Here is a 27,222-nt window from a genome sequence, read left to right on the forward strand (position 1 = left end):
GAAACCAGTAAAAATGGTTACAGCTCAATCTGCTTTCAAGTTGACTTACAATCAAGCGGAAGAAACCAGCACACACAGCCACCTAGAAGAGTGTGGTAAATGACAACGGGATGAGCTCAGGATGCTCTAGAAACACACAGTAGGGAGCATGGAGTTCTGACCTGGAGAAACCAGGAATGCCTTCCGGTGGATGAGAGGATGTTCCTGTTTGGAGTGTGACTTGAAAGAGAAGTAGAGTTTTCAACCAGAAGTGGAAGTGCACACACGCGCACTTTACAAAGAACTGTGGTGGGTAGGAGAGAGGGACTACATCAGAGGAAGAAGGAATGCCCTAAACTATTTAATCTGGGAGACAGTATGTTCCTTGGGCAGAACCACAGATGTTTGTAGGAAAGAGTAGGGAGTAGAGGAATTAAGACTGCAAAGTTTGGCTGAGGTCAGTCCTTCTTCCAAGTATCTTCCCCCCAGAATTTGAAAACGTTTGTTCATGAAGGTATATATCTCTGTGTTCATTGTGGCATTATTCACATGACCATGACCCAGAAACATCCAAAGTGTCCTTCAATAGATGATTGTATAAATATGTGGCACATATATACAATGGGAAGCTACTCAGCCGTCAGAAAAGATGAAACACTCTCACTGTATTTCTTTCTGTTACCATTTATCCCCCCACCACCCCGCCGCCCCACAATCACCGCACTGTTGTCCGTGTCCATGAGACAAGAATGCCTTCGCGTCTGCTGACCCTGGGTTCACCCTAGCTACAGAAATTACCTTTCAGCACAGGACAACCTGCAACCCTCTCTGATTGAGTGAAAATGCATTTGCCTACTTCTGAGAGTGTTTTTCATCTTCTGTTTGCTTGCATCCCTGAAAAATGGTAAAGTCCTCATGTTTTTGGATGACATATCTTCTGTGAGTCTCAGAGGCAAATATCTTTAGTAAAAATATTAAGTGGTCCTCCTAAGCACACAGTCCCTTTCTCTGTAAAAGCTGAAACCTGAATCGACATTTCACAAAAATTCCTGTTTCTGTCAATCTTCACAAGGCCCTGCAAGTGTGGTCAAACTCAAGTGGGCCATGTCTTGTCTACACTTTGTATTGCACAATTTCTGTTGAAATAACCCATGTCTGATGCTGCTCACTCCCCACTCCCTTCCCTTAGCTACAACCTTTCATCTCTCAGGCTGGCTTCTCCCCACTGCCTGGCCCGATCCCCCCACCTTCTTTTCCTTCAGGGTGTTTTTTCAATTCACTAACTGGTACCAGCAGCCAGTTGAATCAGAGGGACAAGAAGACATTGTTATTGATGGTTTCTGTGCTGGGTACAAGTAGCAGGCCTCCAGGATGAAGCATTAATGCATTTAGCCGATGCTGTCCTTCTTTACCTCTGAAGTCCTCTCCTCTCCCCACCCCCTTTTCCTTACACATTGAGTAGCAGAGCCTGTGAAAGAAGGTGCAGCATTTCAGTGGAAGAAGATGTAGTAGCACTTTAGTAACTTCTCATGCTCCTATATTTGGAGCTTCAGTGTGATAAGAGGCTGTCTCATTAAAGGAAAATGCTATTGGGAGGAAAACCAGAAAAGTGAAAATGGGATTAGTGTTTGGAGAGTGTGCATTGAGAACTCACGTCGTGATCCCCTGGCTGTTAAACCTTTTGGGAATGATTATAGGTCATTTGAGATTCCATAGAGTACAAGGACTTCAGGTGTGGGTTGAAGGTAATTTGAGGATTAGAACTTTCTGGAAGGATGACATATTTTTGACTGTTGAATGACCTTGTCTCTTTACTCAAAGGAAATGCCATTAGAAATGACTCAAGATCAATACCTCCATTTAGGACCTCAAGGTTGTTCAGTGAGTGGCATTTCCCAAATCAAAGGAAGTTGAAGATCATGGATGTGGCCCCCAGACTGAGGTTTCAGCCCCTACTCTGTCAGCCTGCCCTGTTCAGCAGGGGCTGCCTTTGCTTGAGGAATTGAGTGGCATTTTTAGTTATGGGACCACTTTCATTCTGCTGTTTGTGGCAGCAGTGATTACTGGCTTGGTGACATTTGGCAATCTCCCCATCAAAGTAGCCTAATTTAGATGAGACCTCTTGGGTGACGCCTTCCCCTACCCTCCCAGCCACGGTTACTCAACTGATGTTCATGCTCCGAGGCAGGGGTTCTTGTGTGCTGCTGTCCCACTCAGGTCCGACCAGTGAGCGTTTAGAGCATCCACCGTGTGCCAGCTCCTGGACTTTTATACTCCAGAAAGGAGTACAGGGGTTGCTGTCCATCCCCGGACAGCTTGGACGCTGTGTCCTATTCATCCACGGGGTCAAATTTGTAGTTCTCTTTTAGCAACTATGCACGACCCCCTGACCTGCACGTCAGCGTTCACGTGAGCGTTCCACCATTGTGTCTCGGCCCTTCCCCTAGAATGTGGCCTTGTTTTCTTTTTGCAAGCCATCTTTAATGCCTGGGGAATAAAGCAGAGACATCAACAAGCAAATGGATACGTATTTAGAGCTACTCCTCCAAGGCCCTGACCCTGACCCTGGTTCTTTGCGGAAATTTAACAAAGGTCGCTTGGAGTGAGCTCCTTTGAAGTAAAAGCAGCTGGAGGACAAACCTGTTGACCTGCAGGTAGTCCACAGGGGCCGGGGAGGCCGGGGGAGTGGGAGCAGCCCGGTGGGAGCAGGACACCAACGTGAGCGCCCGGGGCGTGTGTGCTCCTCCAGGGGCGCCGGTGGTGCCCGGCCTCCGGTGCCGGCCAGAGGTCCCTGGAGGGCAGGGGCCACATCTTCTGCATGTCCTCATCTGTGACGGGAGCTAGGTAGCACCGGCCACACAACAGATCGCGATCTCTGACTTTGAATGGGAAGGCTCTCCACAAGTCAAAGTTATTTTTCTCTTTTACCAACTTCATGTTTTCTTGCTTTAGATTTCCACAAAAAAATATTCCACATTGAACATGAAGATGTTTTTGGAGTGCCGAATATCTGGATTGAATATAAATGCAAATGCTCTCTTTGAAGAACATTCTGTTTTCTCACGGTCTTCAGGACTTTTTATTCTTGTTCTAAATTACTAAAAAAAAAGAACTAGGCAGAAGTAAAGAAGTGAGCCCATTGTAACAGCTTGGTGAAGGAGAGAAGTGGGTAGAGGCCCTCTGTTCTCTCTTGTGTCAATGTAGGAAGCCTTGAACTTGAGTTGTAATACCAACATTATAAAAGGTTGTGTGGATTCAGCACAAACTAAGAAGATTGGCAATTACTCTGTGGCTTAAATCAGAGCAAATCAACAAATTTGTACCTTAACCTAAAAATCCACCTTGGAGTGTATTAACATTTTGGCATCCACAGTCCTGTTGCCTGCCCACGGTGATAGCTTCCATCTTCTCCTGTCTGGTCTCCACTGGCTTTCCCAACTCTTAAGAAGCTAAGCTTTCATTCACTCCATCCAGGGGTCCCTCTTATAAAATCCCTGGCCAACAGCCAGCCAGCCAGCCAGCCTGTATTTGAACAGTCCTGATGCAATCCATGCACCATCTGAGACCTCTGAGTAGAGGAGTTTTTCTATGTGATGAAATGGCTACATTCTGCCTCTGGGTAATTCCACTCGCTTGTCCTAGTCTCAGGTTTAGAGCAGGACAGGCTTCCTCCGCTTTTCCAAAAGAGAGCATCCTTTGAGGGCAGCAGCAAGGTCCCCCGGAGCATCCTGTTTGGTGGGGCTGAGCAGCCATCCGTCCTTGAGGGGTCCCTCAGCAGGTCCTTGACCACTGAGGTTGCCTTGGCCCCGAGACAGTCAGATTGTCCCTGACGGTGTAAGAGGAGGGTGCCCCGGCCTGGACAGGGCTGTTCTGCCCAGATCGCGTCAGTGCCCCTGCGCGCTGTGCGGGGGAGACGCTGCCTGGTGCCAGCAACTCCTCCACCAGATGTTCAGCCAAAAATAAGTTCTCAGCTGCTGAGAGCTGATCTCTCTGCTCCCCTTCTTCTCGGAAGCTGAGAGGCCAGTGGTCTGCCAGCTGGAACTGGGAGATTGGGGAGTTGGGGGGGGTGTGGGTGTGTGTGTGTGTGTGTGTGTGTGTGTGTGTGTGTGTGTGTGTGTTTCATTCCAGCTGAAAGGAAAAGCAGTACGAGGCTTTCCTTTCTTTTTTAACCTTATTATGTCAAAGGAGTTATCTTGTTCTTAAGGGTGAAAAATATCACCCTTGCTTCTGAGTTCACTTTTAAAATAGCATTAGAAATGGTAGGGCTGTGCGGAGCCTTTCTGGGCGCCCTGGCAGAAGCTCCTACCGGGGGCGTCAGGTGCGGCTTCCGCTCGAGCGGAGGGACGGCCCTGGGAAAAAGCCTGAGGACTGAGTTCAGCTCAGCAGATCCGCTGCCAGCCTTTGGATTGATAAACCGCCTATTTGCACAGAGGACATGAACAGCTGCCCAAGCTTTGGAATTTTCCAAGGGCTGCAAAACTTTAAAGTAGGGGCTTGAAGTCATTCTTCTATTTAGCAAATGTGTATTAACCCCTGCTGGGTGCCAGATACAGTGCTGGGGCTGCAGAGATGAATTGAGAGCACGCCCTGTCCCCAAATATCTCACTTTCTAGGGGAAGATATGGACAAGGAAATGCATGAGTATGGTGTTACTGGGATACGTGTTCTTCAGGCGTCCCCAGAGGGCTGGAACACGGGAAGCCTGCAGGAAAGAGTTGTGGACATGGCGGTGGTGGTCGCATTACCATTGTCATTACTAATAAATTACAAAGGATGCACAATACAACACATAGGAAGGAACAACCCGTTCTGCTGTGCAACAGATGGTCTTGGGAGACCGTCTAGACTTGTCACGGAGGAGGCTCATGGGTGAGCTGCTTTGGGACAGTAATGTGGACCACAGGGAGTAAGGGCTTTCCTCATAGGAGGAAAGGAACATGCAAAATAATGACGATTGCAATAGATTATTTCGGGACCAGAAGCAGTTTCAGAGTATCTAAGGTATTGAGGGGAGTAGGGAGGACAGACTGTGTCCCTGGAAATGGGGAATCTTTGAGGAACTAAGCAGTGGAAGCAGAGTCAGATGGGCATGTTACACAGTCACCCCGGAGGAACCGGGGAGCCTGGGTGGGGACCGGGTGGCCTTAGGGGCAGGAAATGGGTTAAGGATAAGAAATGATGGACGAGAGCCAGGTTTAAGGCAGTGGTGGAGGGGATGGAAGGGAGAAGTAGATTTAAGAAAAAAATAAGATATAGGGGACTTCATGGCCTATGCCCTATTCAGTTTCTTCGAATGGGGGGTAGCGGTTACAAGGAATGGCTGAATGAGGGCGGGAGCTAAGAATAACGTTACGGTTTTCCCTCCTGTGGCTGGGGTTGGGACTGAGGAGGGAAAGCAGGAGCAGGGACAGGTGTGGGAGAACGGAGCGAGGTACAGCCGTCTGTGCTGACTTTGAACAGTGAACCTGCCTTTTGCGCCTGCTGCCTGGAGGCCACAATGACCTGGTTGGAGAATGTAGGGGACAGGCAGTTGCCAGCATTTTGGGGGAAGTCACATGCTGAGGCGGTGGCAGAAAAAGAAGGGCAATGGTCAATGTTAAAAAGGAAGGCTGGACCCTCACGTATAGGGTTGATTGATTTTTGACAGGAGCGCCACGGCCATTCAATGGGGGAAAAGAGGGTCTTGCAACAAACGGCGCTGGGAGACCTGGACAGCCAGTTTTATGACTGAATATGGGCGCAGAAGAATGAAATTGGACCCTCACCTTAAACCGCATGTAAAAATTGACTCAAAACGAATTAAAGATCTAAACTTAAATGCTAAAACTATAAGACTCTTAGAAAAAAATGTAGGGGGAAATCTTCACTGGATTTGCAACGGAGTATATGCAAATCTACATTGAATTTGGCAGTGTTTTTTTTTTTTTTTTAGATATGACACCAAAAGCATGGGCAACAAAAGAAAAATAAATTAGACTTCCTCAAAATTAAAAACTTTTGTGCATCAAAAGACACTATTGAGAGAGTGAAAAAGACAACCCACAGAATGGAAGAGAATATTTGCAAATTATATATCTGATAAGGAATTTATATTCAGAATGTATAAAGAACTTATACAACTCAATAACAATAAAACGGGTCAGTTAAAAAAATGGGCAAAAAACTTGTCTAGACATTTCTCCAAAGAAGATAGGCAAGCAGTGGCCAATAAGTACATGAAAAGATGCTCAGTACTGTTAGCCATTAGGGAAATCCAAATCAAAGCCACAATGAGATACTACTTTATACCCATTAGGATGGATATTTTCCAAAAATGGAAAATAGCAGGTATTAGTGAGGAGGTGGAGAAACAGGAACCATACGCATTGCTGCACTGTGGAAAACAGTTTGGCCGTTTCTCAAAAAGTTAAATGTAGAATTACTGTGTGCTCCAGCAACTCCTATCCTAGATATATTCCCCCAAAGAACTGAAAACATTGGGAAGGAGCCTGGTCCCCCTGCTATTTGGAGGAGTCTATTTCTGAGAAGCAAAGAGAGGACATCGTGCCCACCACGCCCTTGGCCACTGAATCCGTGGCCAAAGCACATCCCTCCCAAGTAATAGTGTTTTCAACTTTCTGAAAACTGGAAGAGGAAACAGCTTCTGAGCAACCAAAAGGTCAGTCACCAAGTCCCTGCACTAAAGCCAGGACACTCCGCCCCTGTGTGACTCTGGTTTCAGGCACACGTACCTATGAAGCTTGAGGTTCTTGTTTACCAACCCCTGCAAGTAGAAGCCACAGATTAAAATGTCTCAGGACTGGTTTCAGGAAGGCCTTCTGAAGGCGCTTGTGAAGCTTCTGGAAGCTTGTTCAGCCTGCGAGGAAAGAAACACCAGCCAGCTGACAGGGAAAAGTGGATAGGAAGATGCCAGAAGCACGGTGCTTCCCTGAGTGACATCCCAGGGTGACAGTGACCCAACCAACACAGACACACAAAAAGTCCCCTAGAGATGTGTGAGAATGCAGGGGTGGTGCTCCATGCAATTCAGCAAGCGTGCGGTGCACCTGCTGGAAGTGGGAACGACGGTCCTACGGGCCCAGAGCCACCAGCCTGGGGAAGGGCTCCGTGGGTACCCGGCTGGCTCAGCCCCAAGGTCCACTGGGCAGCGCTGGGACAAAGGGAGCCTGCAGGGGGCTTTGGGAGCCTTGCAATAAGGACTTCGGTGCAGCCCCGGGAGTACTTGCTGGAGAAAGGGATCTTTGAGTCGGCTTTGGCTCGCACAAGAAAGGCTGTCAGGCAGCTCCCTGCAGAAAAGCTCTCCAAAAGAGCCCACAGCACGTGCCTCGTGCGGCCCACAGAGGCCTAGTGTGCATGTGCTTTGCACAATCGTGGGCTTTCATTAAGTCCTCACAAAGTTGAAATTGCTTGGGGGATGCAATTAGGAGGCAGTAGGAACATGGCCGACTGGTTCTAAGTTCAAGGGCTGGAGGCACGCAGCCGCTGGGCCGGAGCCCCAGCTTCGCATTACCAGCCCCATCTCCCTGGTGAGTAAAGTGACCTCCGTAAGCCCTAGTCCTCCAGTGTAGTGCGTAGGGATAAAAACGGAACCTACCGTCTAGGATTGCTGTCAGGATTTAAAAAAATAAATACAAGTTATGAGAATTCAATACATGACAAATACTTGAAAACATGCTGGGCAGGGAAGTACATAGCTCACTTGAGAAAGTTTTACATAAAAAGTTACTACAACATTCAAGGTTTTCATCTTTATCACAGTGAAGTAAACTTGTTTACCTAGAAGGAAGTGCTTCAGAGGACCCAGTCCTGAGCCATGTCACCCTCTGGTGTTCACGTCAACCTGTCCCCTCACCCACTGACACAGATGGGGTGGCCCGCTCCCAAGAGGGCCTAGAAAATGGAGTGTTGGGGTTCTTCCTCCACAAGCAGCAAGGCAGGGCAGGGGCTGCACCGTGGGAGCGCCTGGGCTCACACCTCCAGGGAAGAGTTGCCCTGGAATTTTTCTCTCCCCAGCTGGGAATCTTGAATGTGTTTCTCCTCAGCTCCCATGACAAACAACTGTCACGCCTGGTACTGGGAGGCAAGGACAGCAGTGCCATTCTTCCCACCCTTCCCGTGAGGAAGTAACCGGACAGCCGGGATTTCATCTCGCCCTCTCCTCGGTGGGATGGGCTTCCAAGCGAGCAGTTGCCATTCCTGCGGGCACAGGCCCTGTGCTCCCTGCAATAGGCCGTCCCAGGGCGGGGCTGCCTCCCCCTCCCTCACCTACGCTCTGCCATCAGCAGCTGTCTGCGACAGGTGCTCGGGCTCTCCACGGCAGATGGTGACCAAAATGGGCTTGTTGGCAGGTTGTACCACACGCCGCCCTCCCAGCACACACATCGATATGCCTGCAAACACACGTCTGAGCGCTCGGCTTTGTTCTAAAGGCATCTACCTTGGGTTTCAGGTAATGCAGGGTTTGTTCCAGCGGACACGCTTGGTCCCCAGGGTCATTACCCTCAGTCTGAGACCCTTCAGTGTGTGGCCAGGCGACTGTGAATGGGGCACATGGCTGCTCCCGGGCGCAGCTCCCTGCATCCTCTGCTCTGGCACCGTGTGTCTCCTCGGTGGTGTTCGCCCAGGAGCGTGGCTCTGCCCCTGAGTGCTTCATGACAGCTGTGGGGGCAGCCTGGACAAAGGCGGCGAATGCCCAGCTGCAATGGGCCGAGGGCACAGGGCTCCAGATGCAGAGGTGCTGCCGCCCGGCACTCCCGCCATCTGTTTCCCGGAGTGCGGCCTCGGACACACTGGATGCAGAGACCATGGCAAGCAGGGGCTGCTTCACTGCGGCCTGGATCCCAAGTGCACTGGGAGCCTTGTCTCCGTAAAACAGTCAGATGTGGCAGGGCCCCCGTGCCAGGGGGCTGGGGTCTAGGGCTCACTCCTGGGAGAGAGACAGGATGGAATAAGCAGGCGGGCCCTTCCAGAGCGCTCCTTTGCCTCCTGCCGACCCTGCTCCTGACCTGGCCCATTCCCCCACCCCAAGAGGATCTGCCGAGGCTGTCACCCAGCTTGGCGCCCGCAGTTGCGCAGGAGCCCCGCCTGCACTATGTTTGGGCTGCTCATTCCACACGGCTCACCCGCCAAGGCAACCAGATGAGGGTGACATCTGGCTTGAGACTGTTGCCAAGTCGCTCCTGTTCTATCCCTGGCAGGAAGGAGGTGAGCTCTTTGTGCCAGATTCTTAAAGAGGGAAAGGGAATAAAAATGTGCGTTCCACGCCCCACGTTGTTTTCTTCTTTTTACCCGGACTCCTCAGCTGTCACTTTTCTTTCCCGGTGTTGATCAAAGTGTGGGAGTAAATGATGTGAATGGGGCACAGTGGCAGGGTTTAGAGGTGAACTCTGAGGGAAGATGCACACAGGCACACACATGCACACGCACACGCTCACACACATGGCAACGGATCATGGAGGACAGAGGGGCTGTTCACTGAGGGTCTTTCGTGGGTAAGACCCTGCAGTGGGTGAATTTTTAATGAACTGAATAGGATCACAACATGACAATAGGAACCAAGTACCATGTTTTCTGCCCTTCCCCCATATGGAGGAGAGGTAGTGATGACTTTCGTTGTATCTGTTTTTTTTTGTAGAGTGACAGGCACAGCCTGGTGCCTGTGGGCCAGGGTGGACCTAGAGTCCAGACTCATCCACCTGTGCTGGGCAGGAGGGGTTGGGGGTGTTTGTGCTCAGCCAGAGAGGCTGAGAGAACGTCCAGCAGGCAGGCCAAGTACGCTAGGGCAACTTGGCAGCTGTGTGACCTTGGGAAGTTTACTTAGCCTCTCTGAGCCTTTGTTAGTCATCTGGAAAAATATGAATAATGGCCTTTTAAAGAGTGTTTTGTGAACTTTCAACAAACACAGGTAAAATTGTCATTTTAATGTTAGAGATGAGGAAGTTGAAGTACAGAAAGGTTAAGTGACTTGGCCAAGATCATGCAGCTAAGTGGGGTGTCCTGCCAGGGGGGACATGGCATAGCAGGTGCCCAAGGGTAGGCAGGCCAGAACTCACTTCAGGAACGTCAGTCAGCAGCTGTGTGCCGCAGAGCCTAGGGCGTGCTGGGCTCTCCTCCGCGCTGGCCGCTGTGTACTGCTTACTTACCTTCCAGGCATCCTCTTTTGCTTTTCGGCGTAAATGAAGCTGACTGCCTACTTCCAAACACGAAAATGTGTTATTTTTTCCACATGTGACCTGTGTCTCCCCTGCTCTATGCTTGTTCCTTTGATTTCTTTGATATGTACAGGGCTTTCTTTATCTCTTTGCAACATCTTGTTTGGATCTACCTTTATGGCCAGCTGAGAACTCCTTGAAATGTATCCAGTTCAAGGAACCAAGGTGAGATTCATGCTGAGGATGGCCTTGAGTCTCGCCTTGTCAGATGTGACATTTTCTTTGTGTCATTTGTGACTGTGACAAACAAGACACAGATTTCACCGTGTGAACGGATGTAACACAGCCATGCTGTCACAGGCAGCCTTTCATCGGCTCCCCCTCGGTCCACAGTCAGGGTCAGGGATAGAGTTTAGGGTCATGAAATAAATGAGGCAGCAAGACCAGATGCAGGGTTATGGCAACGGCCGCAGCAGAGGCCGATGACGGCTGAGCCAGGGAAGTGTCAGTGAGGACGGGGCGGGTTCGTGTACCCTTCAGGAGGCGGTGTCACGATTTGCTTGATAAGCATGATTTGTAATGAGACGTGAGACAGGGGAGGGTTGACAACAGCAATGAGACATAGAGCTTGGGGGATATGTGGCTGATGAGGCTGCGTACCAAGAAAGGGGACAGGAGAAGACAAACAGGAGAAGAAGACTGAGACGAGTGGCTCCAGTGTGGGATGTGCCACGCCTGAAGCTTGGCGGCGGCTGGGGGGCAGGGTGAGTGGCAGGTTCCAGGAAGCAGGGAGAGGGAAGGGGTCTGGATCCCCCAAAATACGGAGTGTGAGCCATCATTGGGCCGATCAACACAGTACCTGGAATGTAGTTTGCATTTTTATTTTTCTCCTTAGTTGCTCTTTATGTTTATATTTGAATACCTATTCTGCCTCCTACAGTGATTGCATTCTAAATCCTGATCAGATAACAATTCTGAGAGCTTTGTCGAGGATCACTACAATCTTTAAACTACTCTGGCAATGCAAGATTCTTTCAGTGGATTATTAGGATGGAAAGAAGTCCACAGACATGAACGTCTTTTTCAATGAAAAGCAATGGATAGGCTGACAAGCTTGAACACCGAATTCTGACTTCGTTTCAAGAGTAATTGTGAGGGCAGGAGCGCAGCAGAAAGTCTGTGTTGTCACAGACAGGGAACTAGTGTAGTGACAGGAGCCAAAGCCAGAGATAAATGACCACATCTCTTGGCGGGGAGGGAGAAGTATAAAAATCAAGGTTCTCAGGGTCATTAACTTAGACCAGTCTTATTGTACTTCTTTATAGTGATATTCAAAGGGGAATCTGTAATTGAAACATCCAAGTTTCTAGGTGAAGTTCATCACTTTCATCGTATTGGAAATGGATAATGTGAGTGAATATTCTGCCATGGGCCAGGTATACTGTCACACAGTGGATATAAAATACTTTCTAGTTAAGAAGGCAGCTTCGGACTGCCTGGGTTCAAATCCTGGCTCCACTCCTCTCTGTGTTGAGCGTCCTTGTGACAGAAATGGGGATGATTATAAACCTCTCATCAGAGGAGCCGTTGTGAGGTTCACGTGAGTGAATGCATTCAGGACGGGGGCTGGCACGGAGCGAGCAAGCACCAGGAAAGGTCAGCTCTTAGCTCCTCTCCATCATCCCCACCCCTCCCCTGACGCGCACATTCTTTCCCGGGTCTTCCAGAGACACAGCTTTTCACTGAGCTCTTAATAGACATTGATCAAGATATTTCTTCATGAAGAAAACCAAAGGAAAAAAGCTTATCCTCCAAGACCTGTGTCCTGGTTCTCCTCAATGGCACTGCCAGGCCCCTCCAAGTGTCACTGTGCAGCCTGTGTCCCTTGGGACTCGTGCGTGTGGGCCGAGAGCTGGGCCACAGGCCACCAGCACTCTGGTGTGGGAAGTCTGGTCCACCGTCTGTGTCTTCAAAGTACCCGAACTTGGTGTGATGGAACTGGTTGTGCTGGGCACAAACAAGAAAGGGTGACGTGAGGGCTCAGGTGGTGAGGTTCTGGTCTTCCCACTTTCTCTGGGCATAATCCCTGCCACCTCAAGTCCCCCAGTGTGACCATCCCAAGGGCTCAAAAAGATCATAACATCTTCAAAAATAACTAACACGGCATGAGCCGTGCTACTGAAGTTGAATGTATTACTTTGAGTGGAGCTCATCTATCCCTTAAAACAATGCTGAGAGGTGGATCTCTCATCCGCCGTTTGCAGGAGGGAAGCCCACGCATCCAGGTCATGCGGTTTGGTAGAACCAGGGGTAGAACTTAGACCCTCTGTCACTTCCATCTGTGCAAACGTGGCTGGCATGAGAACCCCTGGAGACAGTTTAAGGAGTTTTTGATCCTTAGAGATACAAAGTACTACTTTAAATATATAGTGCCATTGTCTTAGCTCCCGTTAACATGGACTTAGATTCCCTTAACTGGTAACCATGCCAGTTAGGTTGTATTATCAAATTTAAGCTGTATATTTGGCTTATGTGCCTGCCATCTTTCGAGGGAGTTCCAGGCCCTCCATGGTTCTGAGCCTCAAAGAAAATTAAAATTTTGCCTCAGCAAGTAGCACCCGTAGCCTATTTTGGATTCTTTCTTTTTTATGTTCCCATTTTCCCCTCCCTCTGTCCTTCCCTGCCTTCCTTTCTTCTCTAGAAAAACCCCGGACTGCACTTCCTTGCTAAGAAGCTTACACGGCCTGGATAGAGTCTTCACTAACCTACCTCCACGCGGGTTTACTTTCCCGTCTGTTACTCTGTTGGCGGTTAGAAGAGCCACGGAGGCAAGTCCTCCAGCGGCGCCACTCAGAAGGCGAGGAGGCGCCGCCTGGACAGCGAGGCAGCGCCTGCTGGTCGCCTGCGGTCGCGCCAGCACACGGGCAGTGTCACGGGGACACGGCCTCTGTGGGCCACCCTCCACTTCCTCACACAGTGCCGTCTTAAAGCTTCAGAGCAAACAAACGGGAGCTTCTTTATTTCACATGATTATACATTCTACCACATGAAGCTGGAAGCTAAGGCTGTAGAGCAAAATATATCTTAAAGGAATTTTCTCATAGAGCTTACATTTTATTTTATAGTCCTATTTTTAGTTTCCTTCGCTACTAAAAAAAAAAAAAAAATCCAATCATTTAACTCTCAACCCTAGACCACACAGCGTGAGGTCACACCTATTTCCACCCCAGGGAGGACCTCTGCTCCAAGCCAGAGGGGCCTGTGGGCAGGGGCAGGTGTGTCCGACTCCAGCGTGGGGAGCAGCTCGGGGGGCTGTCATTTCTTAATGTCAAAATGAGCACAGCTTTTATTGTCTTAATCAGTGAATAAAAAAAAACATAATGTTGCTAAGTCTCATTTTTTAAACTTAGGGTAAGAGAATTTTAAGAAACTGCAATTGCTTTTTAAGTTGCCATTGGAAGTTGATGAAGTTGATCCTCTCTGTGTTCGGGAAGGCCCTTCCCACAGTTCTGCAGATCGGTGGTCACACAGCGGTTGAGTGAAACCCTGCTGAGCTGTTCTGTAGACCCCACTCCTCGGCAGGGAGCAGGTGCGTGCAGAGATGTGTGCAGAGCGGTCGTACTTTGTGTTTGAAGAGAATGTGACTTCGTGTTTGAAGAGAATGTGACTTGGTCTTTCATCTCATTGCAGGAGCTCAGAATACAGAGTATCCAACTAATGTTGCAGCAGGAATCTTAGTGCGAGCTGCCTCCTTTCAGAATATGTGCTACTTTAGGTTGTATAAGGGAATATTTTTATGAATAAAGAAAGGACTTACTAATGATAATGAATGGTCTTTATAAAGTCAAAATGAAGATGTTTCAACCATGTGTTTCAATGAACAATTCTGTACACAAAAAGCTGATGTTACATGCAGTCTTTCTTATACATTTCTTAATTTAATACAATTTAAAACCACATTTCTTACAATTGAAAGTTCCTCAGTTGCAGGGCCCATGTGCTCTGCAATTCTGGTTCCCTGGTCCCTTATACAGCGTCTTAACGGGGATGCGTTAAGTGTTTCTCATACTGAATTGTAAAAGAAAATTGCTTAAGGAACTGTATGTGTGTATGTGTATGTGTATGTATGCGTGGCTATATAGAGATATTATACTCAATATAAAATATAAAAATTATGTTGTAGCTGTAAGGCCAAGATGCCCAATACCAGTGTCTCTGGGCAAGGGTTTAGCATTTGAAATCAAAATACAACTTTGGAATCTATAAAGAATTATCAAACCTCAACAATAACGACTAATGCAATTTAGAAATAGGGAAAAGATTTGAACAAACACTTCATCAAAGAAGGTACATAGAAGTCAGATAAGAGCATTAGAAGATGCTTCCCAGTATTAGTCGCTGGGAAAATGCAAATTACAACCGCGCTGAAAGACCAGCCCGCAGCAGTCAGAATGGCCAAATTAGAGACGGCGCGTGCGGACAGGTGCGCAGCAGTGGGAATCTCAGGTGGTGCTGGGGGGGTGCAGAACGGCACACCAGTTTGGGAAGCCATTTGGAAATGCTCCATCAAGTTTAATATGCATTTGCCATGTGACTCAGACATCCCACTCCTAGTCTTTACTTAAGAGAATTAAGACTTATGTTCACACCAAAACCTATACCTGTATCTTTATGAACAGTTTATTTGTAACAGCTCCAAACTGGAAACAGCCCAAATGTCTTCCAGTTGGTGACCAGCTCTCTGAGCCGATTGTGTGTACCCCGGGGAAGCCTCTCTCCCACCGCTGGCTGACCTTGAGACCCTGTGTGAGTAAAGAGAGAAAGATAAGGCCGAGCTCAAAGCTGCGGTAGCCATCAGGCCGAGTTTGCTCCAAGACACACGCGGGGCCTAAGGGTGGAGGACATTGTCCCGTGGTGTTGAGGAACCCTGTGCCCAGCCAGCAGCTGGTTGTGTGTTAACCATGCAGAGACCTCAGTGTCCACGCATAAACGGGGAGCACAGACTTTACAGAATGAGTCCAAGTACATCACTCCAAAATGAACAGAAGCCACAACAGTACCAGGCTGATTTTCAGATTTACATTGTATTATTTTTAAATATAGTGTACAAAATACAGTTATTTTAAATTTTTCAAGAAAAAGTTATGAGACAAAGAAACATGAAAGTAAAACTTACTAGACAAAGACTTTCAGCTATTGTAAATATACTGAAAGAACTAAAGGAAACCATGTCTAAAGAGTTTCTAAAAAAGTGAGAACAATGTCTCACCGAATTAAAAATATCAACAAGGAGATAGAAATTATTATTTAAAGAGAATGAAACAGAAATTCTGAACTAAGTAAAACTAAATGTTAGAAATTCAAAAGTACAGTAACTTAAAAAACAATCACTGGAGAGGCTGTGTTGGCAGGAGGAAGATGAGAAAGTGACGATCATTGAAATTATTCTGAGGAACAGAAATGAAAAGAAACGGTGATTGTTTGCCCACCTCTGAGACTATGCTCAAAACCACTACCATGTAAACTTGTTATTTTATGGTGCAATAAATAAACTCAAAACAGTGACCTGAGGGGGGGAAAAAAGCAGCTTAATTTAGAAAAGGCTCTGGAACACAAGGCTCAAAGAGAACATGTTAAACAGGAGGGCGTGACCCTAGCTTAACCTCCGCGTTTTACAGCGGAGGGAACCGAGGCCCAGGCGGTGGGACAAAGCGCGCAGGGATGGACATGGGCCGCTTCACCTGCCCTGCTGCTGCAGCGAGGACGTGCCCGCCGGCCCCGAGGCCCCCCCTTTAACACTGACAGTGCCGCGCCCTGAGCACCCGCTAGTCCTGGCCACGTCAGGACGGCCGCCCACTCTCCCTGCCGCTTAAGTCGGGGAGAGTCCTCCTCCCTGTGGCTCTGAGTCCCCGAAACTCATGCATAAAGGAGAAATGGTGGGAGTTAGAAGAGCTGCTTTCCTGGCTGAAGTCAGGGCACCCACCTGGAGCCGCAGGCATTTGTTTTGAGTCCTTTTCTAGTCAACCTTTCAGAATGAGGGAGCGTTCCTTTTACTGAAATCCGCATTTCACCCTCAAGGTGAGAGCCAGTGTCCTTGGCTTCCTCTGGAAAGTGACAAGTGGGTTCTTGTGTACTAAATGCGAAGGCTGTAACGAAAGCAGTTAATGTTTTTTGATTTCAGATGTGAAAAATAAGTTAATTGATTTCAGATATGAAAAAGCAGAATACGACCCCTAGAGATATACAAAGGGGTGGAGGAGGGAGAGAGAGAGAGACCCATTTCCTGTAAAACTGAAAGCCATGGAAGGAAAACTCATATACAGGAAAAGTCATTTGAATTCTTTTTCAAAACCACAGTCCTCAAAGGAAAGATCAAATCTGGAGAAACCAGCAGCCCCTGAATGTGTGATCGACCTGAGCCACCCCGTGGGTACAGGAAGCACCATGAAGCCAGAGCAGGTGGGCAGTGGCACCCTTCAGCCACACAACCCCGAGCGGCTTTTCCTGCTCCAATGCAGGGTCCCCAGCCCAGCCTGCTGGGGCGCTGCCTTACAAGGCACAAAGTAGAGAAGAAGGAAGGGCCCTATTCTTCTTGCGCCCAGGAAATGATGTTGGAATTTGAAAAGTATGGGGAGGTAAAGGATAATGACTAAGTTGGTCTGAAAGACTTCACTGCAGATGAGAGGTGAACCTCGGCAGCGTCTGCCGGCTTTGCCTGGGTTCAGGCGCTTCCTTTAATCTTGGAAAGGGCTCTTGCGTGCCACGGTGACTGCGGGGCAGTGGATGAACAGAAAGGTCGTAGCGGGGCTGCCTTACATGGGCGCAAACGGAAAACAAGACCGTAACCTTGATGGTCTCTCCCGCTATCTGCCCGAGTCCCCTTCAGCGACCCCCACCCTTCCTCTGCGGGACCTTGAGCGCCCCTCAAAGACGCCGCCTTGCCTTCCTCCGTCACTGTCCTCACCACCACCTGTTGTAAAATTTCCAGTTCCACATCCACCTCCTTTGGGACCCACCTTCCCAGCTGGATTAGTCTTTCCTTCCCCCATGACCTCGAAGGACTCTGTTTGCACCCCCGGCATTCTGGCCTTGCATGGGCATGCACGTCCTGTCTCCTCTAGCCGAACTCTGACCTCTGGGTGGATGGACAGTGGTCTTCTTCACTCTCCAGTGTGTAGGCGTGGCTCCCATGTTGTCACATTTTAGCTATCGCTCTGCACCCTCAGGCCATCACATCCTCGTCACACTGCCTCCCCCCCAACTATAAACTCCTGTAGCTCGGGGAACTTTTTCTCCAGCACCCAGCACACTGCGCGCCTAGCCCAGTTCATGGTGCCTGGCCAATGCCCCACCACGATTACTGAAGTTAGTTGATTAAGCGTGAAGGTGGAGAGTTAAATCATTGCACAGGAGTCTTGTGACTGGCTTACTCTGAGCTGCGCCTGTCTCCCGTGATCTTTCAGCATCACAACCCCAACCAGGGAAAACCGGGGAGCTACAGGGGAGGAAATAAAACGTTCTGTGTGGAGATGCTGCTCCAGACTCTCATTGCCCTCACACCAGGACCAAGGTGACGGAGCCACCACTAGCTAGAACAGCGCCAGCCACTGTGGCCGAGGGGAGAGTATGAAACCCATCCCGGTGCTGGACAGCTCCTGCCCAGAGACCGTACAGCCGCTTCCACCCTCAGCCTATGGCCCAGAGCAAGTCACATGGCCACCAGACTTCTAAAGGGAGAGCAGGGGATGTAGTGACCACTAACACAGGCTGCCACACTGGCCTGCAGGCAGAGTTTCTCAAATTCCAACATGTACAGGGATTGCCTGGAATTGATTCTAAAAAAAAGATTCTGATTCTGTAGTTGTGGGGAGGGGCAGATTTTGCATTTCTGACAAGCTGAGGGCCCGTAGCCTATACTCTGAAGAGCCAGGGGAAAGCTTTGCCTCCTTTGTGGCCAAACTGCACCTTCCCCTTCTCTGAAGAGAGAGAGCTCAGCTTGCAGCTATCGTTTTGTGTTGCAAACCAAGAAGAACATCCTTGGGGGTCAGAAGACACTTCTGATTTAGGGTGCGGGGGACACGAAGGAATAGATAATGAAAGCCTTTAACTGCTCTGGGGAAGGACAGAGCAGAAGAACACTGTAGCTGGTGTAAGAAGCCCAAACCATTCTATCTGGAGGCCACCAGATAGCCTCCAGAAAATTTGCATAAGCAGGTTTTGTAAATGGATCAATTGAGGTCTAATTGTGTCACCTCTTTTTCTGCTTTGCCTTCCTCAGTTCCACAAAGCTGTGAAGGGTCAGCACAGCTCTGACTAGGCTTTGTAAAGGCCTTGACCCTTTGAGCGCGTCCTTGTCAGTGTCGCAGAGTTGTCCCATGGGCCTTTCGCCCACCCTGATTGGCCCCCCTTGCTGTGCGGAGTCGCCGATCAATCGATCAATCGACTCACAAGGAGATTCTTTGGTTCCGGAGCCTGGAGCGCCTGCTGCTCCGGAGTCCGCGGCGGGCGGGGCAGGCAGCTCCCCGAACGCTTGCGGTTTTGTTCGACCCGAACTAGAGACACATGAGCCTCAGCTCAGCTCAGAATAGATGGTGTTTTTCTCTCCAGTGGCTTTCTTTAAAAGCCGTGCCAGTCATTTTATGTCCTTTCCCAGAAGTTTTGATTGATGGCAATCTGGTAAACCAGAAACTGCCAGTGGAATAAAACTGCTGACTTGGGCACTGGCATCGGCTGAGCTTATTAAGCTTGAAAAGGGTGTGTGCGCACGCGCAGGAAGAGACATAGCTAGGGATTCCATGTGGTTGGACCTGGAAGGAACTGAAGTGGCCTCTCAGTTCACACGCGGGGCACGGGAACCGCGGAGTGGACTGTGCCTGGTACATGCTCCCTGCTGCCACTAGAGGGTGCAGTGAGCAACAGGATCCCTGCCCCCTGCCCCCTGCCCCCTGCCCCAGGGCCTTTTCCTCCAAAGCAGATCTGGCGGGCCCTTGGGCAACAGTTCCCTGTTGAGTCCTTAAAAATCAAACCCCAGTTTTATGTGGGCTCAGTATCATAAGCTGGATTTCAGTTCTAGGAAACATTTCTTACCATTGAAATATTTGTTAAAAGTGATCCTAAAAGAAAATGAAACACACATTTACACTTGACAAATAATTATCTAAAAACCCAACACTTCAAGATAAGGCTAGAAATTCCTTTGCTGGGTGGAAAGGATGGGGTTAGCCTGGACTCGACATAATGAGACACTAAAAACTAAGAATCCGATGACACTGGCACTTAAGACACGGTCTTCCTTTCCTGCTGACTCTCCCATTGACAACACAACCATTTCTCATTATGGTCCTTCAATCTGTGACTGAAGTAAGGTCATCTGTCTTGAAAACGTTCATTGACCATCAGATATACCTGCTTGTTTCCAGAGCCTTAGGAATGGGAAATGGGGGGTTGTCATGATAACTTTGGACTTGGTGGCCCTCCGTGTCTAAAGGCCCATGGCTGGACCTCAGAAGGTCATAAAATCTTTGCAAGTATTTTATTGTGATTTTATGTGGGAAGTGTTTATAGTGTTTATTGAATTCTCAAGAGAATCTGTGATACCTCCAAGATGTTAAGAACCACTATAATAAATTTAAGTTTCTTTTTTATGATACATTTTCTAAAAAGTGGGAAGTGTCTGTAGGCCACTCCATTTACAGCGAGAGTTGATCGAGTATCACCAGCAACTTGTATACACATACACATGCAAGTGTGCACACTCACACCTCTCCCACACATGTGTGTACATATATACCCATGTGCCAGTGTCTCTAGAATTGAGCCTCTCTCCTCCCTCCCTGCCCTGCGCTGTAGAATTCCAATACAAGACTTTTGGTGGGTTCCCAATAACCTTTTGTAGGTTGGACTCACTGTTAGGACAGTGCAGGCTCAGCATCCTGGGCCTCACTTTCCCTGTATCCCCAGATTCCAGGGACAGCATGCATGTGGGAAGGAGCGTGAAATCCAAAGCCGGACAGACCTGGATTCTTGTCCCAGACCCACCACTAACTCTCCAGGCACATGAATTTGAGCATAATTCTTAACCTCTTTGACTTTCTTTTTGGGTAAAGTCAGAATAATGACGTCCCACCCCTGTAGGATTGCCAGCATGAAGAATTGAGAAAATAATAGAAGGAAAAGCAGCCTGTGGCTTACATCTGCCCCAGTGGAGCAGCCCCGCAAACTCCCCCTCTGATGCCCATTGGATATGGATCCTGACACCAAAAATCAGACTCTGTTTCATGACACGTTGAACAGGTCTTCTGTCCTCCCTTGGCATCAGGTGATACTTGGGAAGTATATGGAATTTGGTGTTTGGAGGGCATTTGTCCCTCTGAGTAGGTGGGAGGCAGCCAGTCCTAGCTCTCTCTATTAGATGACCTCAGACAGGCCTCAGTGTTTGTTTTCCGCCTTTGTAATGTTGTCATTGGTACACGGGATCAGCTCAGGTGAGACTAGATAAAGAATAACCGGACCACATATTTGGAGCAAGTCTCTTCACCACTGTACTCTGCACTTCTTTAGGGAGCTTAGCATCCCAATAGGAGGCTACTGGCATGAACAGGCCAGGAGGTATCTATCTCAGTAACTGTTGTGATCTGTGCTTGTCGTGTGGCAAGATGTATTTGACAGCTAAAAAAGCAACGAGAAGCAACCCGGGTGTTCCACTGATGGATGAATGGCTAAACAAAATGTGGTGTTCTATAGACATTCTGACACATGCTACAACATGAATGAACCTTGAGAACATTATGCTAAGTGAAAGAAGCCAATCACAAAAAACCAAATGCTGCGTGGTTCCACTTACGTGACATTCCTAGAGTCGTCAGATGCATAGACACACAAAGCAGGGTGATGGTTGCCGGGGGCTGTGAGGAGGGAGGAGTGGGCAGTTGTTACTCAATGGATACGGAGTTCTAAGTTTTGCAAGCTGCAAGTTCTGGAGACTGGTTACACAACAGTGGGAATGTACGTAACACTACTAAACTGTACACCTAAAAATGGTTAGGCTGAAAAATTGGGAGTTGTGTGTATTTAACTGCAATAAAAAAAAAAAAAAATCAGTGAGATGACCTCAGAAATATACGTAACACATTTTGAGTTCCAGGGATGTGAGCAGGGGTGGGGAGAGATATGATCTAAATACAGGATGATCCGTGCCTAGAACTCTTTGGGATGTTTTGAAAAAATAAACTGCCCCTCTCTAAGGGAAAGGTAGCCTCTTTATCTGGCCCCCTGGGACAGTGGTCTGACAGTAGTAATGGAAATAATCACGACAGGGGCCCTGGTCCTGGCTCTGCAGCTTCTTGGAAAGTGACTTAGGACACGCCTCCTCTCTCCCTAGGCGGCCCTGCCTTCCACTGAGAAATAAGAATACTAATTCCCCACTCTGGAGTCAGTCAGAGCCTCACGTGGACCGGAGTCACACACTCTGGGAAACCCTTCGGAGACACTGCCGTTTGGGACGAACACGAGGGCTGGCCTCCCAGACCTGACACTCTCCTGACGTTACCTGGTGACACTCGACCACAACCCGCGCAGCTGGGGCCGTGCGGCGCCTTCTCAGGGTGGCGCAGAGTGTATCACTGCCCTGCCGGAGGCTGAGTGCACTTGGGCGCTTAGAGAATCTCCTCAAAGCTAATAATAAGCTTGTTAGCAGGTTGCAGTAAGCAGAACGGTCACGCGTTCATTAATTTTATTAAGAGAAGGGTTTCTTGCCAGCAGACCTGGAAGGCTGGGTTGGGCCCAGGGCACTTCTGCAGGCAGAGCATCTGTAATGAAATGGCCCAGCCACTCCCTCAGGTGTTTGTGGTGTTTGGCAGGAGTGGCTGGGGCCACAAGCACCTGTCGGGGGGCCAGGAGCTGTGCCCCAGCTTACTGGTGTCCACCTCGTCACCTCTGTTTCCTGCCCCATGGAGTTTGGCTTGGAACTGTAGAGTGGGGAGCGCATGAGGGTGGGGATGGAGGCCCCCTTAAGGAGGGCAGGATGGATGGGCTAGCTCTCCTCCAGCCTGGGCGTTGATGGGAGAGGGAGACAGTACTACTGCATAGCTAAAATACGCCAGGATGCTATGCCCTTTTTATGCTTTATCTTGGATTTTCATAATAGTACAATGAGCGAGGTTAGAGAATCTGCTTCCAGAAAGAAAATGGTAAGAGAATAAAGGCACAGGAGGCTTCCTGGGGCCATCTGAGAGCAGGGTGAAGTAAGAGTCTGTGAGAAAAGCATGATCAAATTCCATGAGGTGGCCTTCCAGAGGTTTCTTGAACCAGGTGGCACATGCTCTAAAAAGTCAGCGAGAGCCCTGGCCAGGTGGCTCGGTTGGTTGGAGTGCTGTCCTGTCCACCAAAAGGATGCAGACTCGATTCCTGGTCAGGGTTGCTTATGGGAGGCGACCGATCGATATTTCTTTCTCACGTCGATGTCTCCCTCTGTCACTGTCTCTCTCCCCCTTCCTCTCTCTCTCTCTAAAATCAATGAAACATATCCTCAGTTGAGGATTTTTAAAAAATCAGCATGAAAAAAAAATCCCACAACCCAGAAGCTTTCTTTGTCTTGGAGTCAGAGGTGTGGGAGACAGGAGAGCGAGGCCCAGGAGAGCTCTTCACGGGGAGCTGTCCTGGGTAGGGGCCTAGCAGAGGGAGGGGCAGGCAGGGCAGGCGTCACTGTGGCGGGGGGTGGGCCCAGCCCTGGAGCCTTGAGAGGTGGAGGGTGGGTTGGGCCGAGTTGGGCCCTGGGGTTGGACCAGGGAGAGAGGGCGCACACAGTGGAAGGGAGGACAACGCAGAACTGACCATCACAAACAAGATCTAAACAGACAGAAAGGGCCGAGCTGGCGTCCCTCGCAGCTGCATCCGCTGTGCGTGTCTGAGCAACAGGCCCTGGAGGTGGCTGCGGGGAGTGACTGATTTGTCAAATGAGAACACAGAGGGCTGGGCTGTGGGGAAGAGGGAAACATAGAGACCAGATGGGATTTTTCATTTTTCCACTTCCTCTTCCTTCCTATCCAGTTTCTTTTGTGCATTTTTGTCCCGTCCCTCAGTTTTAGAGCCACCAACTCTGCTGAGTGACGGCGTCAGCCTGGAGGTTGGCTGGCCCGTGTGGAGGGGGCAGTGCTGACCACAGGCCTGGTGCCCTGGCATGTGTCTGCCACAGGGACAAGACCTGTCCAGAAGGTCCCAGGCTACAGGGAGGTGGAGGAGGGCAGCGTAGCTCTGTTTCTGTGGGGTTCCATCACTGTTCTTGGTGTTTTCCTCTCATATAAGTGAATTGTCTGCCATCTTGTGGCAGAGGCCTGGTACTGCCTGGGCCCCCACCATCATGCCTCCCTGCCCGCTGCTCCCCAAGGCAATGCTGCCCCTCCGGGCTGGTGGAGCACGGTCGGGGGCAGCTGGAATGGAGAGGAGGGGGCACTGAGGGGGGCCTGGGCAATAGTGTCGTGGGCACAGCCTCCCTGCCTCTGATAGGCACGTTTCTAGGAGGTCATCCTGGTTCAAACAAGGAGGGCGGCTGCCTGGGAAAGAGGAGCCCCTGCGGGCAGTGCCAGGAGGTCGCCCTCAGAGAGGTCAGAGCCCGCAGGAGGTGGGTGAGCAGCGAGGGGGCACGGCTGGGAGCCGGCCCTGGTCCAGAGGGTCACGCGGGCAGGGGAGGGCGGAGGATCTCAACAGCGGGCAAGCACCCATTCAGTGCGGCACAGCCGGGAAGCTTCTGAGGTCAGTATCCAGTGTCACCTCAGGATGCGGAAGACTCCTGTCGCCACCTGCAGAGAGCCAGAGGGTCGCGCTGGCCCACGGGTGTGCCTGCGACCGTGTGAGTGGACAGGCCCTCTCAGGGTGTCCCTGGGCTTCAGACCTAGTGAGGGTGTGAGCTCCACTTGTGAACCAGAAACCCCGGGAGCCAACCTTTTATTTGGTACTTGGACAAAAATCAGGCATGACCTTAAATCAGCCCTAAACACTCCCTCTCTGAACGTGGGCCAGGAATCCCAAACCCCAGCCCTGCATCGGGGGTTTTTTTTCCATAAGCTCTCGATCTGGACACCCCCCAGACCTCTTGCTAATCCTCTTTACCAGAAAACGCCACTGCCACAGTCAGCTAGTGTCCCCCAGCCCTCCTTCGGCAGCATTTCTTCACAGCAAATACTAGTGGTAACTTCAGTGACCGCGTTGCCACTCTACACTGTGGGTGCTGATCCGTCTTCCCCCACAGCGAGGTCGTTCCTGACTCTCACTCTACCAGGACAGGTAACTGGTCCCAGGTTCTCATTCTCACTCAGACTGTGTCCATAAAACACTGCTGGCACCAAATGCTGTGTCAGCCACAGACACAGAAAGCATGTGAGCTCTTCCAAGCAGGGTGGATCTGACAAAGGGAGTTTGGTGCTTCCAGAATCATTAGGAAGGCTGTTGGAGTGAAGGTCAGGGAAAAGCAGCCATGGATTTCAAGATATCAAGGAGTTACAGAACGTGCTAAAAATCATTCTCGCTGACTCCTGTTGCCCGCAGCGTGAGAGCGGACAGTTGGCCGGCGGCGCTGGCAGCCTCAGGTCTGCTCCCTGAATCTACCTTGCGCCCCTCCTCACAGCTGCACCGAGAAGAGCGGCTTCTCCTTTGACCCAGCCAGCCAGCCAGATGCCACGTGCGCCTCCCCCACGGGCGGCATCTGCCCCGGAGCAATGCTGGCAACAAGCTTTCAGCCTGTGCAACCCCGGGGCGAACTGAGAATGCCAGGGACCGAGACATAATATCCGACACATACTTTTAAAGATAGATGATAATAATAGTACTTCCTTTGGATGGCTGTTGTGAGGCTAAAATTAACATTGTGAAGTCTTCGTGCAGAGTGTGGCATATGGTAAACCCTCCATAATTGCTAGTTTACCAAAAAGTGTCAAAACTCAAATCAGAATGGCTCCTCGTTGTTATTTCTAACCCCTGTAAGGAAACTGGCTGCTTCTGAGCGGTGGGGTCTGATCCGCCCGCGGCCGCGAGAACCTTGCCCCTGACCCTCCCAGCCTGCGTCCCAGGTCCTCAGTCAGGTCAGGCTCAGAGGGCTGGGTGGGGATCCAGGAAAGGGGTGAAAGTTCTCAGGGAAAAACCATGGCAGTGACTCATGCTGGGTGTTAGGGTTGGGTTCCTGCCGCCCTGCCGCTGTGAGTGAGGACTTCCTGTCAAAGGGACCGAGGGACAGTCAGAGATGGGTCAGCTCCCAAGGGGAACACAAGTCCCAGGCCTCGCCTGGCACCCTGTCCAGAGCGGAATCCGCGGAACCGGGGCCGAGTCTCTGTAGCCTTGTGCTCAAATGCCGCGAGCAGCCTGGAACAGGGAAGAATTAGGGCACAGCTGAAATCCAAAAGGGAAAGGAAACGCGCTGGGATCCGCTGGGAACAATGTCTGTTTCTTAATCCGTCTCCTGCCCCAAATAGCTCCGCTCGCCTCCCCCTGCCCGTGTTTACGTGCCTGTTTCCCTCCCTGGCAGCAGGTGCCGCCAGGCCTGCAAGTAGGTCACCGAGGGCGGCCACGAGCCTGCACGCGCCCTCAGGCCCCGTCCTCGCTGATCTCACTGCCCAGCAGCCCGGGCCTGGAGTCACAGAGCCCAGACCCCAAATGCCCCTTGGCTCCTCAGGGCGTCCTGGCAGGGCGTCCTGGCAGGGCCCCCGCTCCCTGGAACCACAAGGAGAGCGTGGGAGTCCTCCGCCCTGGCCGTGAGGGGGCAGGGGGCAGGGGGCCCCACCCCTGAGCTGGAGGCGGAGGGGGCAGCCCTGGGTGGTGCTGCGGCCTCCCTGCGGGGTCCTGACGGTGCCCCTTCACCCCCCACGGCCCAGTGCAGCCCTGCTGAGTGAGCTCGAGGACCCCATTCCTCCCGGGCAGCCGGGAGCCACGCGTCCCTGCCGCTTACCCTGCGGAATCAAGGACATTATACATCGTCCAGAACAATCCAGCTGGGGAGTGGCAAAGCCCAGCCCCGCAAGGACCCACTGTACATCCCCAGCTGCCTGTGTGGGCCTCCCCCCTGAGCCCGACATCTCCCACCCTCCTTCTTGGAACCATCTCTGGCCAGGATCGGGTCCTGATGGTGCCTTTCTCTCCACAGGTTCTGTCAAAGCATGGCTACGGCCCGATCACGACCGAGATCCAGGAGAGACAGACTTTCTACTACGCGGAGGATTACCACCAGCAGTACCTGAGCAAGAACCCCAACGGCTACTGCGGCCTCGGGGGCACCGGAGTGTCCTGTCCCCTGGGCATTAAAAAGTAATTTCTCCCTACGTGGTCGGCCCTTGAAGTAACTGCGAAAACACTTTCAACAAATCGGGCAGTTCTTTTGTAGTTCACTACAGTGGCTTTTTGAAGTGCACAAAGCACAAAGGCCTTCGTAAAATCCGGAGCATTAAGGTATAATTTACATCAAGTGCCATGGCAAGTTGATAACATGGAATTTATCTTCTAATTAGTTGTGGTGGGAGGAGAGCTGTGAAATTTTTTGGATCATTTGGGGTCTGAATGAGGATAATGAATATGCTCTGTTCGCTTTTCCCTTGTCTGGGAGCCTGCCCTGGAAGCCGCGGAGGGGAGGGGGAGGCTGGCGGGCCGGAGGGGGCTTGCCGGACAGCCTGCATCTGAGCCTGTCCCACCCGACGCGCCCTGCGCCCTCCAGTGCCTTACAGTGTGCAGACATTTATAGCCTCAATGAATCATTCACTGCAATACTTTGTTCTTTAATCCTGTAGGTGTGTAAGGGGCTCGCTCTCTCTCTCTGCGGCCCTGCTGTGGCAGAGAAAATGGGAGTGAGCTTGATCAATTCTAGCGCCTTGCTTACAGCTATGAGAAATGCTTGTTCTAATAAAAGTCTACAGTCTAATAATACAAACTGTGTGATGTCTCATCCGTCTTATACTTATTTAGGTAGGATATTTCTAAGTATTGTAAGATACAAGCCTCAGAGTCATTCTCCCCCAGATGGGAAATAAGATTGAAATCTTTGGAAAACACGTACACCTCTGGCTCCTTGCAACTTCAGTTATAACTTTTTCACACGCATGTTACAGCTGTCACA

The 27,222-nt window shown here is 50.3% G+C and overlaps 1 protein-coding gene across 4 annotated transcripts in view; it reads left to right on the plus strand.

Moving 5' to 3' along the window:
- Positions 1-27,020, plus strand: part of MSRA (methionine sulfoxide reductase A) — a 337,486-nt gene extending 310,466 nt beyond the window's left edge. For 3 of the 4 annotated variants that reach the window (XM_054576034.1, XM_054576033.1, XM_054576036.1), the window contains one exon: positions 26,260-27,020. In XM_054576034.1, coding sequence (XP_054432009.1) covers positions 26,260-26,424 — 165 coding nt within the window. In that variant the 3' untranslated portion in view covers positions 26,425-27,020. Of the gene's footprint in view, positions 1-5,626; positions 5,766-26,259 lie in introns of those variants that run through there. The other variant, XM_054576035.1, reaches the window with a different exon arrangement.
- The last annotated feature ends 202 nt before the right edge of the window (positions 27,021-27,222 follow it).

Source organism: Pteronotus mesoamericanus, unplaced genomic scaffold (genome assembly GCF_021234165.1).
Source record: "Pteronotus mesoamericanus isolate MK-2021 breed Mesoamerican mustached bat unplaced genomic scaffold, CSHL_Meso_final contig_32, whole genome shotgun sequence".
NCBI classification, from domain to species: Eukaryota; Metazoa; Chordata; class Mammalia; order Chiroptera; family Mormoopidae; genus Pteronotus; species Pteronotus mesoamericanus.